This window comes from Brachionichthys hirsutus, chromosome 10 (assembly GCF_040956055.1).
Source record: "Brachionichthys hirsutus isolate HB-005 chromosome 10, CSIRO-AGI_Bhir_v1, whole genome shotgun sequence".
Taxonomy (NCBI): domain Eukaryota; kingdom Metazoa; phylum Chordata; class Actinopteri; order Lophiiformes; family Brachionichthyidae; genus Brachionichthys; species Brachionichthys hirsutus.
The window spans coordinates 7,724,200-7,738,174 of record NC_090906.1 but is presented as its reverse complement, the minus strand read 5'-3'; the positions used below and the strand labels follow the sequence as shown (position 1 = coordinate 7,738,174).

Genomic DNA, 13,975 nt, shown 5'->3' with positions numbered 1-13,975 from the left:
TAATCCATCGCTGTGCTTTCTTGTGGCCTCTGAAAGCAGACGGAGACCTAAAGACATAACAAGTGTTTCTCTTCTGTTTTGAATTACTGAAATTGTTCCCTTGAACATGACTGTTCGAGGGAACGACCATCTCTTGCGTCAGGACCATATATCAGATCCTGAACTGCTCCAGGTCCTATGATATTAATTAAGAGCATGACGTGTGCAGATGCTCAGAAATGGAGCGAGAATGTTGAGTCGGGTCTGCAATCAATATAACATTGTGAATAAAAGCGGTATTTAATCATCAATGCAACTATTCCTATTCAACCTACCGGTACCGTGTGACACTTATTGTGCAACATCTGCCTTGAACCGGCACAACACGAAACTCAACTCCTCTTAATGCCGCCGTGAACCTCTCTGGATTGAATTACACACATACCGTGAAACACTGTTTGCATAACCTCCCTTTGCAGAGGACAGGGTTCAAATCAAATATGACTGCCTTCACCAGGGCTGATACACATGACCTCAAACATTGCAGCTTCACTCCACAATACTGACACTTAAGTGTGATAAATTGTAGTATATGTCAGTTTTGGTATAGATCGTATAGTGTATTCAACACATCCTCCCATTAGGACCCAGACCAGGAGTCTTTTGAAAGCCTTATTGCCATGTTGATCCTGTTTAAACAGAGCAGACTGAGCATCAACCTGGCCTGTGCCCAGGGCTTATATAGCATAGTTATTAAAATGACAGGTGGTTTCCCTTTCTACACTTCCTTTGAGGTACAGCTGCTAACTACTACCATGTTTAAAGAAAGTGTACCGATGGGGGGGGGGACTTTACGAGTATGTTTATCATGATACATTTTGCATTTTGCAGGGTGCTATTCTCCCCCTCTTCAGTTCACGGAGTGGAAAAGAGAATTTGCACAGATGCGAGTGTTTTCATCACTCTGAGACAGCTGCCGTCAAGAAAATGCAAGGCGATACGTCTCCGTAACACCGACATAGCATCGCCAACAGCTTAAGAGTACACGTAATGCATGTTGGCAGACGAGACACAAGAGTGGTATAAAGGCACTCCAGAAATGTTTTGGTGCGGAAAAAGAACAGATTTTTACCTTATATGGCTCATCGAAGCTCCGCAGTGAATTATTGAGATAACAAAAACAGCTCATTTTCCCTCTTGGATTCAGATAATTTAACCCAGAGTGATGATCTTACATTTTTGTAAGCATGACTTTTTGTTTTTTATCCATTTCATTACAAATGCCAAAACTTCTTAGGAAGATATCTAAAACTCTTTGGCTAAATAGAAACAGAAAGAATGTAATACCCTCTTTGGCAAACTCACATTTGACAGGGCTTTGGCATCCAATTTTAAAAATGGCCCTTGTGAGCTGTAAAGCATATTATTAAATAATCAACATTTCTGTAGTTCGGCAAATATAATTTAGAGAAGACTTCGCTAAGCTGGAGATATAATTGTTTTGACAGCAAGACAAAATTATGATAATTAATTTTGACTTTTCTTTAGCGAGCTCTCTTTTATTGTGAAATACTGAGGAGCTATTATTCATCTGGACTAGAGAAAAACAAGAACTCCACCCATTAACCTGTGATGAGAGGTTAGGGTTAAGCATCACTTGTCAGACTGTTAAAAGCCAACAATACTGGTAACCAGCGGCATGGCCTGTAGTTTCCCCTCCAGATACCAGAGGTCAGTCCCTGGCAGATTTCAGAATGCATTCCTCTGCCAAACAAATTTCAGGCTCATACACTGGTGACAGGCCGGACAAGGAGACTAGTCTGGTTTGGGGAGGGCAGAATTGTTGATCTGTCTCTTTTGGCTTCATCTGTGATCCTTGCAGTTGCCTGTAAGCAAAAGTAGCTGTAGCAAAAAAAAAAAAAAAAATCACTTGTGAATGACCTTGAGCTTTTTTGTTTTTCTTTCAAACATAGGTCAGAATTTATGTAAGCTTTAGCTTCTATTTGTAGGCTACCTCAAAAAGTTATTTTTGTAGATAGACAGAATGAAATACAAATTTGCAAAAAAACTGACGCATGATGTTCATTACTATAATTTAAAGACAAGAAAAAAAATCGAGCAGTGAATGCTTGCGAGTGTGACCACTTTAAATCACTACATTATCATTTCCCGTCAGGACATCCTTCCCGAGCTTCACGTCTCCCAAATACGGTCAAAAAACAAGATGTGGATGTCTGTAACAATAATAAGGAGCATCCTTTTTCTCACTCTTCTCATTCACAAGGTTTCATGTTTCTCCCTTATCCTAAGGGACTTTTTACATTTCATAAAACCTTAGAACTCAAGGCCACTCACTGACCTGTTTCATTTTGGTTTTTGCTCTCACATCACTCCATCTCTGACCTAATCAACTGGCCACACTGGTTTTGGAGGAAGGACTGCAATTGGATAATTTTATTGAGACTGGAAAATGTTGCTGTATTCCACAAAACCTGATCAGCTGAGTTTTTCACAGTCTGTGTAGATAGAAACAAGGCACTCGGGGTGGGGTGTCAGCGTTCCAGGCCTCACTGCACATCTGCACTGTGCCACAGAGACACACCGCTAACAGGAACCAGACTCACTTTTCACTTTAATAGAGTCAGATGCTTGAGCAGCTGGGCATGTTTAAACCAGGAGATGTTGCTGCCTCTCTGTCATATTTCAACTTTTTTTTGGTCAGATACCACATCTGCAAAGACTCAACTGTAATCCTGTTTTTATTTACAGTCTGGGATAATAGCTGCAAGACCGGGGGAGAAAAATAGAGGCTTCACTTGAAATACAGATGTACCACATACACACAACGTCGGCCAGTGATACTCCCCTGCTCTACAGCAATACATCTGGGAACATACGAGTATGTCCATTCATTCTTACAAGATGGAATTCCCCCCTTGAAACCTGCTCATCTTAATGATAATGAATGCAGCCGGTGGTCTGCTTTAGTTGGACTCACTATAATAAGTGAGTGAAGTGTCATACATGGCTGCTTTCCGAAATTTTGGGAATATTTACATCACATCTGGGGGGTGGGGTTTGGTTTTTTTGGAAACATGAGGAGACGTCAGAATTATCAACATTGTGATGATGATTATACTTGTCTTCATTGATGAGCTTTAATCCAGCATGACACTAAAACACTGCCAAAGACAACTTCCCTTGTGGCCAGAATGCAGATATCACATGCTGTGGACAAATATACCACTTCAACATCTGTCAGCAACCAATAAAGACACAAAGTGACTCATTAATGAATAATGTTCTAAGCAAGACGGCTTTAGTATGCTTGGGAACTTTCTGCATCCTTGCCTTTGGGCAGTGGGATTGCAATTCATTGGGGAAGTGTGAAAGGTGTTCTACGTTTTGGGATGTCTTGCTACATTATAGATACGCAACACATCTCCCAAACAGATGTGGCAAAAAATACCCTACTGAAAATGAGCCTGCTTTAAAAACGTAAGCAGTTGAGAGTGCAGTAAAACTTTCGTTCAACATTCGTACAAAACAAATCTGAAAAGAATTAAGTTGTGTCGGACTTCACTGCTGGACACATTCATACCCTAATAAATATCCATTTTATAATGCAGGATCCATATTATTACCTCAATTTGGATCAAACTGCACACCTTCATTGATAACGCAACAAATGTTCCCAATTCTTCTGCGTTACAAAGAATACATTATTTTCTATATGATGCATATATTTGAACATGTTGTATATCACAATGTCAAAGTGAGAAACATTCCTGGAACTCACTTCAAAATCAAATAGCTTCTAACACAACTTAAATCATCTTTAAACTGTTGAAGTCATTACAATCTCATTCAGGGAGCCAATTATTAGCAGTTTCTTCGCTGCAATCTTTATGCCAGTCAGAGATTAGTTGCAAAATGTGTGATGCAAAAGCAGCTGCTTTGACTTTATAAGTGGCAACCATCGACGCATTGCGAGTGTTTTGTCTCCTCTGGTTGCCAGGGGACGTCACACAGCGGAGACAGGAGGTGGGAACCCGCCAGTACCATGATATCATGAGAAAGGAAGTGAGCTGGCCTAAATGTTCCCTGGCTCATGTTTATCAAGTCTTGAGCCGCACACTGAGAAAAACGGAGCAGAGCATAACACAACATAACACGATTTAAAGTTCGGACTCGGTGTCAAGTATTCCTGATATCGAGTCCAACCTTCGTGCAACATTGTTCTGCAGTTTCTTCTTAAAGTCTCACAATTTGTCACTATCTTTTGAAGGCCTATTGTATTATTTTAACATTTTATTTCATGGCTTTTCTCTGCCCTGACCAAACACACATTTTCTTTCCCGACATCATTCTGGATCCAATCAAGATATCATTTGATGAACAAATTTTGAAACTCCATTGACTGCAATGTTAATGAAAATTTCAAAGTGATCCAGAATCCAGGATCTCTTCTGGATCATCACCAAAATTCAATCATCTGTTCCTGGTAACATCCCCAATATCTTCTGAAAATATCATCAAGATCAATCCAGAGGATTTTGAGTCATCCTGCTAACAGAAGGAAGGATGGACAGACAGACGCCAGCGATTACATAACCTCTGCCTCGCGGAGGTAATAAAGATGGAGCAAACTACAGAGGCTGCAGCTAATAGGTCGTCTCAGCCACACTATCACACATTTAAGACATTTATTGAGTCAAGGTGGAAGTCTTTGAATCAACAGATCAATTTGAAGGCTCCCTTGTACAGCACATACATACAACTCTGTGTAACCAATAGGAACTAAATAAAAAATGCTCCATCTTATCACAGATAGAGTCACAGCCCTCAGCTGAAGGTGCACCATCATTAGAGTTCAGTGAAAGAACAGCCTCATTAAATATTACTACAGAACTCTGAGAATAATTGTTGATTCCAGAAGCCAAGTCCTCATTATGGACAGTTAGCATTACTAGCTCAACTAGCACGCTGATCTTGTCACATCTTTATATTAGAGTACGTTTTGAGGAAGATGATATGATAAATTCCTGCAGCCAGATGAAGTCACATGACTCTGACACGCCCACTTACGGATCAACAATGAGCTCCCTTCTATGACTGGTTAGTCAAATAATGACCGCCGCTATTCTGTGCCGTCACCCACATTCTGCACATTATCCACCAGCTGCCTACGACCATGAGGCAGTGCAGTGTTTATCCATGAATGTGAGGGTTGTCCTTCTGGGAGTCTCTGCTCAGGCTCTGCAGCAGGGCCCACTGGAAGGCCTCGTCACATGACTCAGGGATCAGGAACTCCAGCAGCAGGTCACAGATGCAGTAGATAAGATGTCTGCACATGATCACACAAATCCAGAAGTGCTGTCAGAAGGAACTGCATCCAGAAGGAGTTTGCTAATGCTGGGCCACAGAAAGAAAAATTAACTTAACGGCAACATAGCTTTAATGTAGGCTACATTTACACTCATATTATATTATTGAAAATAGAGCTTGTGAAATAGTATATTAATTTAGGTAAATGGGTAAAATATTGTGCTGCTTTGTTGGCAGCTGAATATATACATATATTAATGTGTTTACAACCAATCAGTTTAATGCAGAGAAAAAGCATGTCCAAGTTCTAATCTGGGGTTTTGTGACATAAACAAATATATAAATATTAGTAACAGGTTATCTTGGTCTTTAAACTGTTTAGTTTTTGGTAAACAATTTGTGCAATTATTTTTCTTTCATTCATAGATATGACCAGATAAATGCTGTGATTCTGAGTATTGCTTCATCGTCACAGACTCCTGATGTCTCCTGTGTACTGACTCAACAGGTTTAGACTCACCTGTTTATTTGATGATCCTGTAAAGACTCCAGCATGGTCTCCAAGCTCAGTCTGTACTTGTCACTTCCTAGCAGGTCAGTGATAAGCTCTGCTCAGACATCAGCAGTGAAACAAGTACATTTGGCCATCATAGCTTTGGGAACCTTGCAAATTTAAATTGCATTTAACAAACTTTGAAACACAACATGGCTGCAATCAGAATCGAGCTGCTGCTCTTTACCTGGAAGCAGCTGCATCAGACAGTCCAGACATTGCTCCTTGGTTTCCCCCCTCTCTGCAGCACTTCGCTCGGGTCGTGGTTGGGCAGGCAGCGCGCCGCCTGGCCAGACCGCCTCCTGCAGCACTTGGAGATAAATCACCCAGCAAGGGGCACTGGTAATGTGGGCAACTCCTACATCCAACCATCTGAGATGGAAATGAGCAAAATGTAAATCACTTCTGTCTCTCAGTCATCCAGGTTGAGGTAAAGCACAAAGAGCAAAAACGAAGAATCAACTGGACTCGTTTAAGTTTGATTGAAGATGTTTTCTCCTCTGATCCAAAAGGCTTCTTCAGTTCTAAGCGACTGGTAGAGATATTTATACTTCTGTAGGAGCAGAGTGCAGATATTTATACTTCTGTAGGAGCAGAAAACAACGAAAGGACCAAAACCACCAGGACAATAAGACTCATAATGTCCCCGTCCAACCCTCAGGTGAGCCGTTTTGTTGAGCTGTCACCCAGGTGTGGCTGGGGGTTGTGGATTTTGGGGAAAGACTAATACTGCATGTGTGTTGCTGATAGACGGTATCTTAATCCTCCTCCTCTGTTCAGGGATGGTTTCTCCAGTTCGACAAAAATGTCCCCTTTAACTCTCTTCTCAAACCATCTGTCTTCCCTGGCTAAAGCCTGGACATGACTCTCAAAGGAGTGTCCCGTGTCTTTCAGGTGCAGCTGGACTGGTGCGTCTTGTCCTGAAGAGCAGTCCGTTTGGTCTCCCCAATGTACCGGTCGCTGCATTCTTCACTGCACTGGACAGCAGATGCTACATTTCTCTGTTTCTGTCTGGGTGTTCTGTCTTTCGGGTGGACCAGCATCTTTCTCAGTGTGTTGCCAGGTTTGACGTGTATGGGAATCTTGTGTTTACTGAAAACGCTCATCTTTTTTCCCCAGAAACACCAGCAATATAACGGCTGACAACAGTTGATTCTGTTGTTTGCTCTTTGTAAATAACTTGTTAATCTTTTTTTTTTAAGTCTTTAAAACATTAGATACAAATTCAAATATGCTTTAAGTGATGTGTTGAGAATAAAAGGCATGCATACAGGCGGAAGCAAGAAAAGAGGCCAACTGAAAATTCTTTAAAACATGGGAGGAGCAGAGACATTGTTTACTGGCGTACGTGCCAGAACCTTAAACTCCCAGAGGCATATGTCAAGTCAAGAAATGAAGACTAGCGTTATGGGTTCAGCATTGGAGATTAGAGTTCCCACAGTCTTGTTTAAAAAATATATATACTGTATATATCTCAGTGTAACTCTGAATTTAAAGTTTAGTAAAAGGTAGAAAACATTTAGAGAAAACTATTTTAAAATTCAACAATATCAATGAGAATCTCGTGCAGATTATCCACCACAAACCAACTTGGACATAAAAATAATGAAATGTTAGCGTTTGATTTTAAAAAGGACCCAGGTCAGGCCATTCACCTGAATACACATTGGAGTGCCACAGTGGTCACCTGCTGTGAAATAGTTCTGCAGTCACCTTTTCACATGAAAATAGAATCAACAGTCGTAAACTTAAAATGGATTTTTTTAAAATGACATGAGGCGTTTGACAATTACGGATAAAAGACCTAATATAGAGTTGAATTGATTTCACAATCTCTGAACACAATCTCAGCTCTGAAGCAGAAAATGAAGGCCAACCTCTCGATGAAGGTGCCAAAGAGCAGCCTGATCGTCTTCTGGATGTTCTCAGTGCACAGCCAACTCCACTGGTCCTTCATCAGCAGGCACAAAATGTTCAGAGCAACATCTGCCACGGCTGTGTCTGCAGTACACGTGCATGTTAAAATACATCAAGACTCACTGTTCAGCACCAAACACAGCAGATCAACGCTGGGCAGTGGAGTTTTGCTGCCGCCAGGTGGTGATGTTTTGTTACTGCACGCGGCGTCACAAGGGCCACAAAGACATTTCTGCACCGACTTATAGATCTAAAAGGCGACTGCAAAATATCAAGTCTCAATATGCTAATGTAAACCTGTTCCATGAGTCTTCACTGATGCCTTCTTGTCTCTGCTTGACCGGTCAAAGCTCTGCTCAGCTGCATCTTTCCCATTTGGCTCGCTTAAAAGTCTTTCCTGCTCCATGACAAAGCCCTCGAGGCCAGACAGCGACATGCCATTGAGGACCTAAAGAGTCAGATTGACCAAAAGCAAACATGTTATTGGTGTTCGATATCTGTGCACTACATTCCTTTCAGACATGGTAAATATGAAGCATGAACTTACGGCGCTGCCTTCGCTGAAGCAGTACGTCACTTTGGGATGCAAGTCAGGTATATTGAGTGATGGGGAAATTTTGCTTGGAAACATAAGCCTCCTGATGTATAAAACACACAACCAGATGGACCCCATTATAGTCAAAACCTTTCTAAATTCCAGAAAAATATCAGAGAAGCAAACTCTGCCATTATATCCTTGGTTGTTTCCTGCAATAAAGCTTTACAATCCTTCAGTTTATGATTAAAGTTAGAACATGATCAGAGAATAAACTTTGAGGCAAGGACCACATTGTTTTTTTCTGTTCCCTTGTTTATCGAGTTGAATCTAATGAAGAAATGTCCCCTTTGACCTTGGACTGGTCCCAACTCACTCCCAAGCAGAATGTGATTTGGCTCATCAAAACACACCGTTAGTGGGTTGCATCATGAACGCCAGGAAGCAACTGTGCCGGGCTGATACTTAGTTCTCACCTGTACTTTCTATTGTCCATAGCTCTTCCATCAGCCTCCAGGTCATCCATTGGACTGAGGGGCACAGGATGTGGGAATGCCGTCTTCAAGGTGTCTAAAGCATTTTCCATCATCTTTGATGCAATCAAGGCGAAAAGAAATATATAAAAAAACAAACTGAATTCAGTTTACTGGAAAGTTACCAAGAGAAAACAAATATTTCCACTGAATCTGTGGCGCTGATTTGGAAAGTTTAAAAGAGTTGATTTTATTCCCTTGGCCACAGAGCCAGGTGAGCCGGGTCCACTTGATTATTTTATGATAAGTTAATCAGTTGCTGCTGTTTTCATCTTAATAATAAGTCTGATGTCAGTCTTATCACCTAACTCTTAATAAAACAGGGAATAGTGATATTTGCCAAAATGTTGGCCTGCATGCTTAATGTGTCAGCAGTCAGTTCTGCTTTTCCCAGCCCTTGTGCTGTTCCTGCTGTTTTTCCCTCCTGGATTTGTGTCTGTTGCCTATTTCCTGTGTTCTGGGAGTGGATCTGCTGGCCTACTTTCAAAAAGATCACTTGCAGCTGCTTATCCTGTGCACATGCAGCGAGTCTTCAGTCAAGACATGCAGTACTTAACTCTGCTCTCATTATCCATTTTAGAACGGAATGATTCAGTCAGCCATGTGCTATAAATGCGTCGGGCCGCATGGACCAAGGTTCGAAACAGAGATAGACCTAGACTGTTTCAGTCAGCCTTAAAGGCCGTATATGTAAGAGCTAAAGTCCGCTAAGCAGGAGCAACGGGATTACAAGGGAGAGTGCATTTCAAGGGCAACATTGCCTCTGCGTTATAAATCTATCTACGCAGACCATCTCCTCTCTTTGGGTGAGAGACACTAAAATCCACAGGGGTCCCCTGTTCCCCCCCCCCCCTGTAGAGTCCGCCAGAGTTCAAAAAGGGGAGACCCTCCGATGTGTTTCTGACTGACGTAGACGTCAATGACACTGAATGAGTTAAACATCACACAAATTAGAAATTGTATTACCTGCCTCCAAAAGACCCCCCCCAAAAAAAAGAAGCTCCAGTAAGTTCTCAGGATTTGTGGTCAACTAGTTTTGGGTGCACTCTTGCACTCATTAAGCCTGTTTCCTGTCTGTGTCCCAGATCCTCTAAGTCAAGCCTCTAAGGACATTTGCCTGTGCAGCCTATCCATCTACCTGTCTGCTCGAATCTGCCTTCAGCCTCCCTGCTGAATAAAGACTTAAATCTAGTGTTCTTTAAAGCCACTAATCTGTCTCTCTCTGAGCTCTTAGAAGCATTAATTAAATGGAATTTGTGTGTGCTCTAAGCATCATTAAATCTTTTCCACATCTCTGTTTTTTTCTCACCTTATCAATCCTCGACTTCATAAAAGGCTTTCTTCCAAAATACGTGGAAGTCACATTAAGAGCCAGGAACTCCTGCATGTCCTCACTGTTGGATATCTCTGGAATGTTGCTAAGTTGCTACAAACAAACAAACAAAAAAATCTAATTGCAATCTAATTACAAAACAGAGAAATCATTTTCCCGGTGAAGTTTTGAAATCGTTACCTACTTTAAGGTATGCATCCAGTTGGCTTTTACGAGCTTCAACTTTGTCGCTGTCCGTATTGCCAAACGGCAGGTCAGGGAACATTTTCTTTGGGCCTTTAACATCTGAAATCCACAATATTTACATGCAACGACACATCTGCATTGGAAAACTAAAATGTAATCGTTTAGGCACAATTTCTTACCCTTTATAACTTTCTTGACTTCAGGCTTCTCCTCCAAACGCGTTTGCAAGTTGAGGAATTCGCTATATCTCCGGTTGACATTGTGACCGGATGCAGGTTGCAGAGTGCCTCTTATTTCAGTTTCAGCCACTGTCTCAAACTGTATAACAACAATTGTAGGGGGGTGATTGATTACCAATAATACAGTTGGTGAAATAAGTATTGAACATATTACCATTTTTCTCATTAAATATAATTCTACAGGTGTTACTGACAATCTTTTTACCAGATGTCGGTAAGAAAAGTTTGTGTCAGTAGCACCTGATGGTGACACGTTCAATACTTATTTTACCGGCTGTGTGTATTCAAGTATCATTCAAACATAAAGGAATATATTAAGTGGTATGACCTTTACAGTGTAGAGAGTATAGGGATGTGCACCTGCGCCACGCTGCTCCATTGCAGTGACAGTATCAGAAATTTGCACATTCTTGATGTTGGCAGTTGTAGGCTGGTTGTTCGGGGTATCAAAGTTGGAGGGGCTAAGACACAATCCTCTTGGGGGACTGTTTGGGGACGTTTCTTGGGCTATTTCGGCTGGCCACTGGCAGCCCTCCGGCACCACCTTTGACCCAACATTTTTCAGAGGGCCAAAGCAACCAAAGGCCTCGTCAACCTTTATATTGGCCATGTTACAAAGGTTTGTTGGAGGACCACAATCGCAAAAACCCCATGTCAGGTCATCTTCTGAGTCTGATTGGATTAGGGAGTCCATTGAAATCATTTTGGACTTTAATGGGTTGGAGTCTTGGCCAGATGTGAGTGAACAGCATGGTGTCAGCAAATGTTCATGACAGCCTTCTACTTTCCCAGCAGAAGTCAGGCTGTCCATGCTGTTTTGTGTAGAATCCCCTTCACATAGCAGACGCACACTTTGTAGATCATCAGGGTCAGAGGTGCTTTTACTGGTGAGGACAACTTGATCAGAAGATGATGACTTGCATGTGGTCCAGGACTCTCTCTCAATCTGCCACCTGTATAGTGTCCCTGCAGGAAGCTGATCCTCATCTGCTTCCTGTGGTTCTCTGGACCTATTTATTATATCTACTATGGTCTGGTTGAGCCAGTCTGGATCAGATATTCTGCTTATGAGGGGCAAAAGCACATTGCAAGTGATGAGTTCTGACACCATGTAACCGCCAGTCCTGGTTTCCATTTGAGGGTATGGAACAAGCACATGCAAGACCATGTTAACAAGAGCTCTTGAGTAGCCGAGCTCAGCGGCTAAGCTGCTCACAGCAGGGTGAGGGTCATCAACGTCACTGTAGAGCAGCCAGAGGCTAATGCTTTCCTTTTTTGTTGACTGAATTTGCCTTGCCATCATGTAGCTTTGCAGATGGCAGCCATAAAGCTCGAGCAACCGTTGAACCAATGCTTTCCTGTCCACAAGCCGTGCACGCTCCTTAAGCGCCATCACCGACTCCAACATCGAACTGCACACAGCTCGTTCAAACTCTCCCTCCACCTCTGGCAGCAGAGTACGGTACCACGAGGATACAAAATCACGCATTGCTTTGTGGACAGCACTATGAATCTCATGGTTCAACCGCCGCTCATGTTCAGGTGAGTACAGAGGTGGGCTAACTTTACCAAGAGGCAGAAAGTGTTCCAAGTGGAGAAGGCTGTTTGCATCCAGTAAAGCACGGGACCCGAGCCAACCCCCAAGAACCACCAAGAGACTGGTGAAGACGCATAGGAGCCAAACATTCACAAGGAGATGGAAGAGAACAAGCCATGCTAGCAGAGCTCCGAGTCCTAAAATCCTCGGCTGCCCGAGTAACTCTGATAAAGTCCCTCGGTTATAGGTCCTTGTGGAAGCCATTGTAGCCTGCAGATCAAACGTATCCCGTTGAAAGAAAGACACTTCCTGTTATAAGAAAAGAAAATGTTTTCATAGATGGATAGTTTAAATTTATCTTCCTTATATAATTTCAAATAAGATAGACTTTATTCACCTCACACTGGATAAATTAACTTATTACAGAATAATAGTAAATGTTTGAATACCCACACTAACACATTAAAATGAATTGTCGGTACTTGTTTCAGAGTCTAAATAATCAGTCTGAGCAGCAGGGCTACTATCTTACTTACTCTAGTTTATCAAATACAGTTTAAAAAACAAAAATGAAAATGTACATTAATTTTAACTGGTGGAGCAAATGACCCAAAATTCAAACCTTATCTTTGGTACAATTAAATATAACAAAAAAGCACCATTGAGCGCAGACTTTCGTAAAGCAGCTTGGTTTAGATCTGCAGCTCTACCACAGTTACTCAGAGCTCCCACCAGATATAATATAAAGGCTTAATTTAGTCCCTACATATTTGCAAAACATGTCAGTCTATTGTACTGGAACTGTATATAATTAGGAATAGTCATCACAGTTTAAAAAGACAAAAAGTTAAGACATAGAAAAACAGCTATTACCTGTGAGGTAGGCCCTTCACACTGCAAATACAGGCTGCATTAGAAGTCCTCCTCTTGCTTTAATCCCTCAATTAAGATTATCTGGATCAGCCAAACCAAGATGGACACACATGGCCCGTATGGACAGCTGAGTAGCTGTTAAGAGGCTGCTTGACCTGCCAGCAAGCAAAGCCACATCCGTATTCACAGACCTCTTGAAAGCCAACACAAAGATGAAACGTGTAAAACAAAACATTACATGTCCCATATAGGGGACATACCATGTCCCATTGCAGATCTACGTGTCAGACAGAGTGATCAGTAATGCTGGGTCACCTCAGGGAACCGTTCTCTCTCTCCCTTCCTCTACACCACAGGCTTTAGCTATCGGTCAGAGTCCTGCCATCTTCAGAAGTTCTCTGACGACTCAGCCATAGTGGATGTATCAGCAAGGGGGAGGAGTCTGAATACAGGGCTTTGTCACATAGTGTGAGCTGAACCAACTGCAGCTCAATGTGGCAAAGACAAAGGAACTGGTGGTGGACCTCAGGCGGACAAAGTCTCCAACAAGCCCTGTTTCCATCCAGGGGGTCAACATGGACTCAATGGAGGACCATACATATCTGGGAGTCCACATTGACAATAAACTGGACTGGGCTCAGAACACAGAAGCCCTTTATTTCCTAAGGAGGCTCAGGTCCTTCAACATCTGCTGGACGATGCTGATGATGATTTATGAGTCTGGGGTATCTAGTCCATCCTGTTTGCTGTAGTGTGCTGGGGCAGCAGACTGAGGGTATCTAGTCCATCCCGTTTGCTGTAGTGTGCTGGGGCAGCAGACTGAGGGTATCTAGTCCATCCTGTTTGCTGTAGTGTGCTGGGGCAGCAGACTGAGGGTATCTAGTCCATCCTGTTTGCTGTAGTGTGCTGGGGCAGCAGACTGAGGGTATCTAGTCCATCCCGTTTGCTGTAGTGTGCTGGGG

General features: G+C 42.3%; 1 protein-coding gene across 1 annotated transcript; it reads right to left on the bottom strand.

Annotated features, from left to right (window-relative positions):
- Positions 1–5,190: 5,190 nt before the first annotated feature.
- On the bottom strand, positions 5,191–12,404 carry snx19a (sorting nexin 19a). Its single transcript, XM_068744325.1, has 11 exons — positions 10,932–12,404; positions 10,544–10,682; positions 10,363–10,463; positions 10,155–10,271; positions 8,789–8,901; positions 8,325–8,415; positions 8,075–8,225; positions 7,738–7,861; positions 6,048–6,232; positions 5,828–5,915; positions 5,191–5,326 (listed from the first exon to the last, which is right to left on the bottom strand). Exons 1-11 carry the CDS (start codon positions 12,402–12,404, stop codon positions 5,191–5,193), a joined length of 2,718 nt encoding a protein of 905 aa, XP_068600426.1.
- Positions 12,405–13,975: the final 1,571 nt, after the last annotated feature.

Excerpts from the sequence above, each read along its gene's own strand:
- snx19a (XM_068744325.1), bottom strand. The coding sequence starts at position 12,404 with ATGGCTTCCACAAGGACCTATAACCGAGGGACTTTATCAGAGTTACTC. Across the intron at positions 10,683-10,931 it reads ATACTCTCTACACTGTAAAG|TTTGAGACAGTGGCTGAAAC; the intron begins GTCATACCACTT and ends GTTGTTATACAG. Across the intron at positions 10,464-10,543 it reads AGTCAAGAAAGTTATAAAGG|ATGTTAAAGGCCCAAAGAAA; the intron begins GTAAGAAATTGT and ends TGTGGATTTCAG.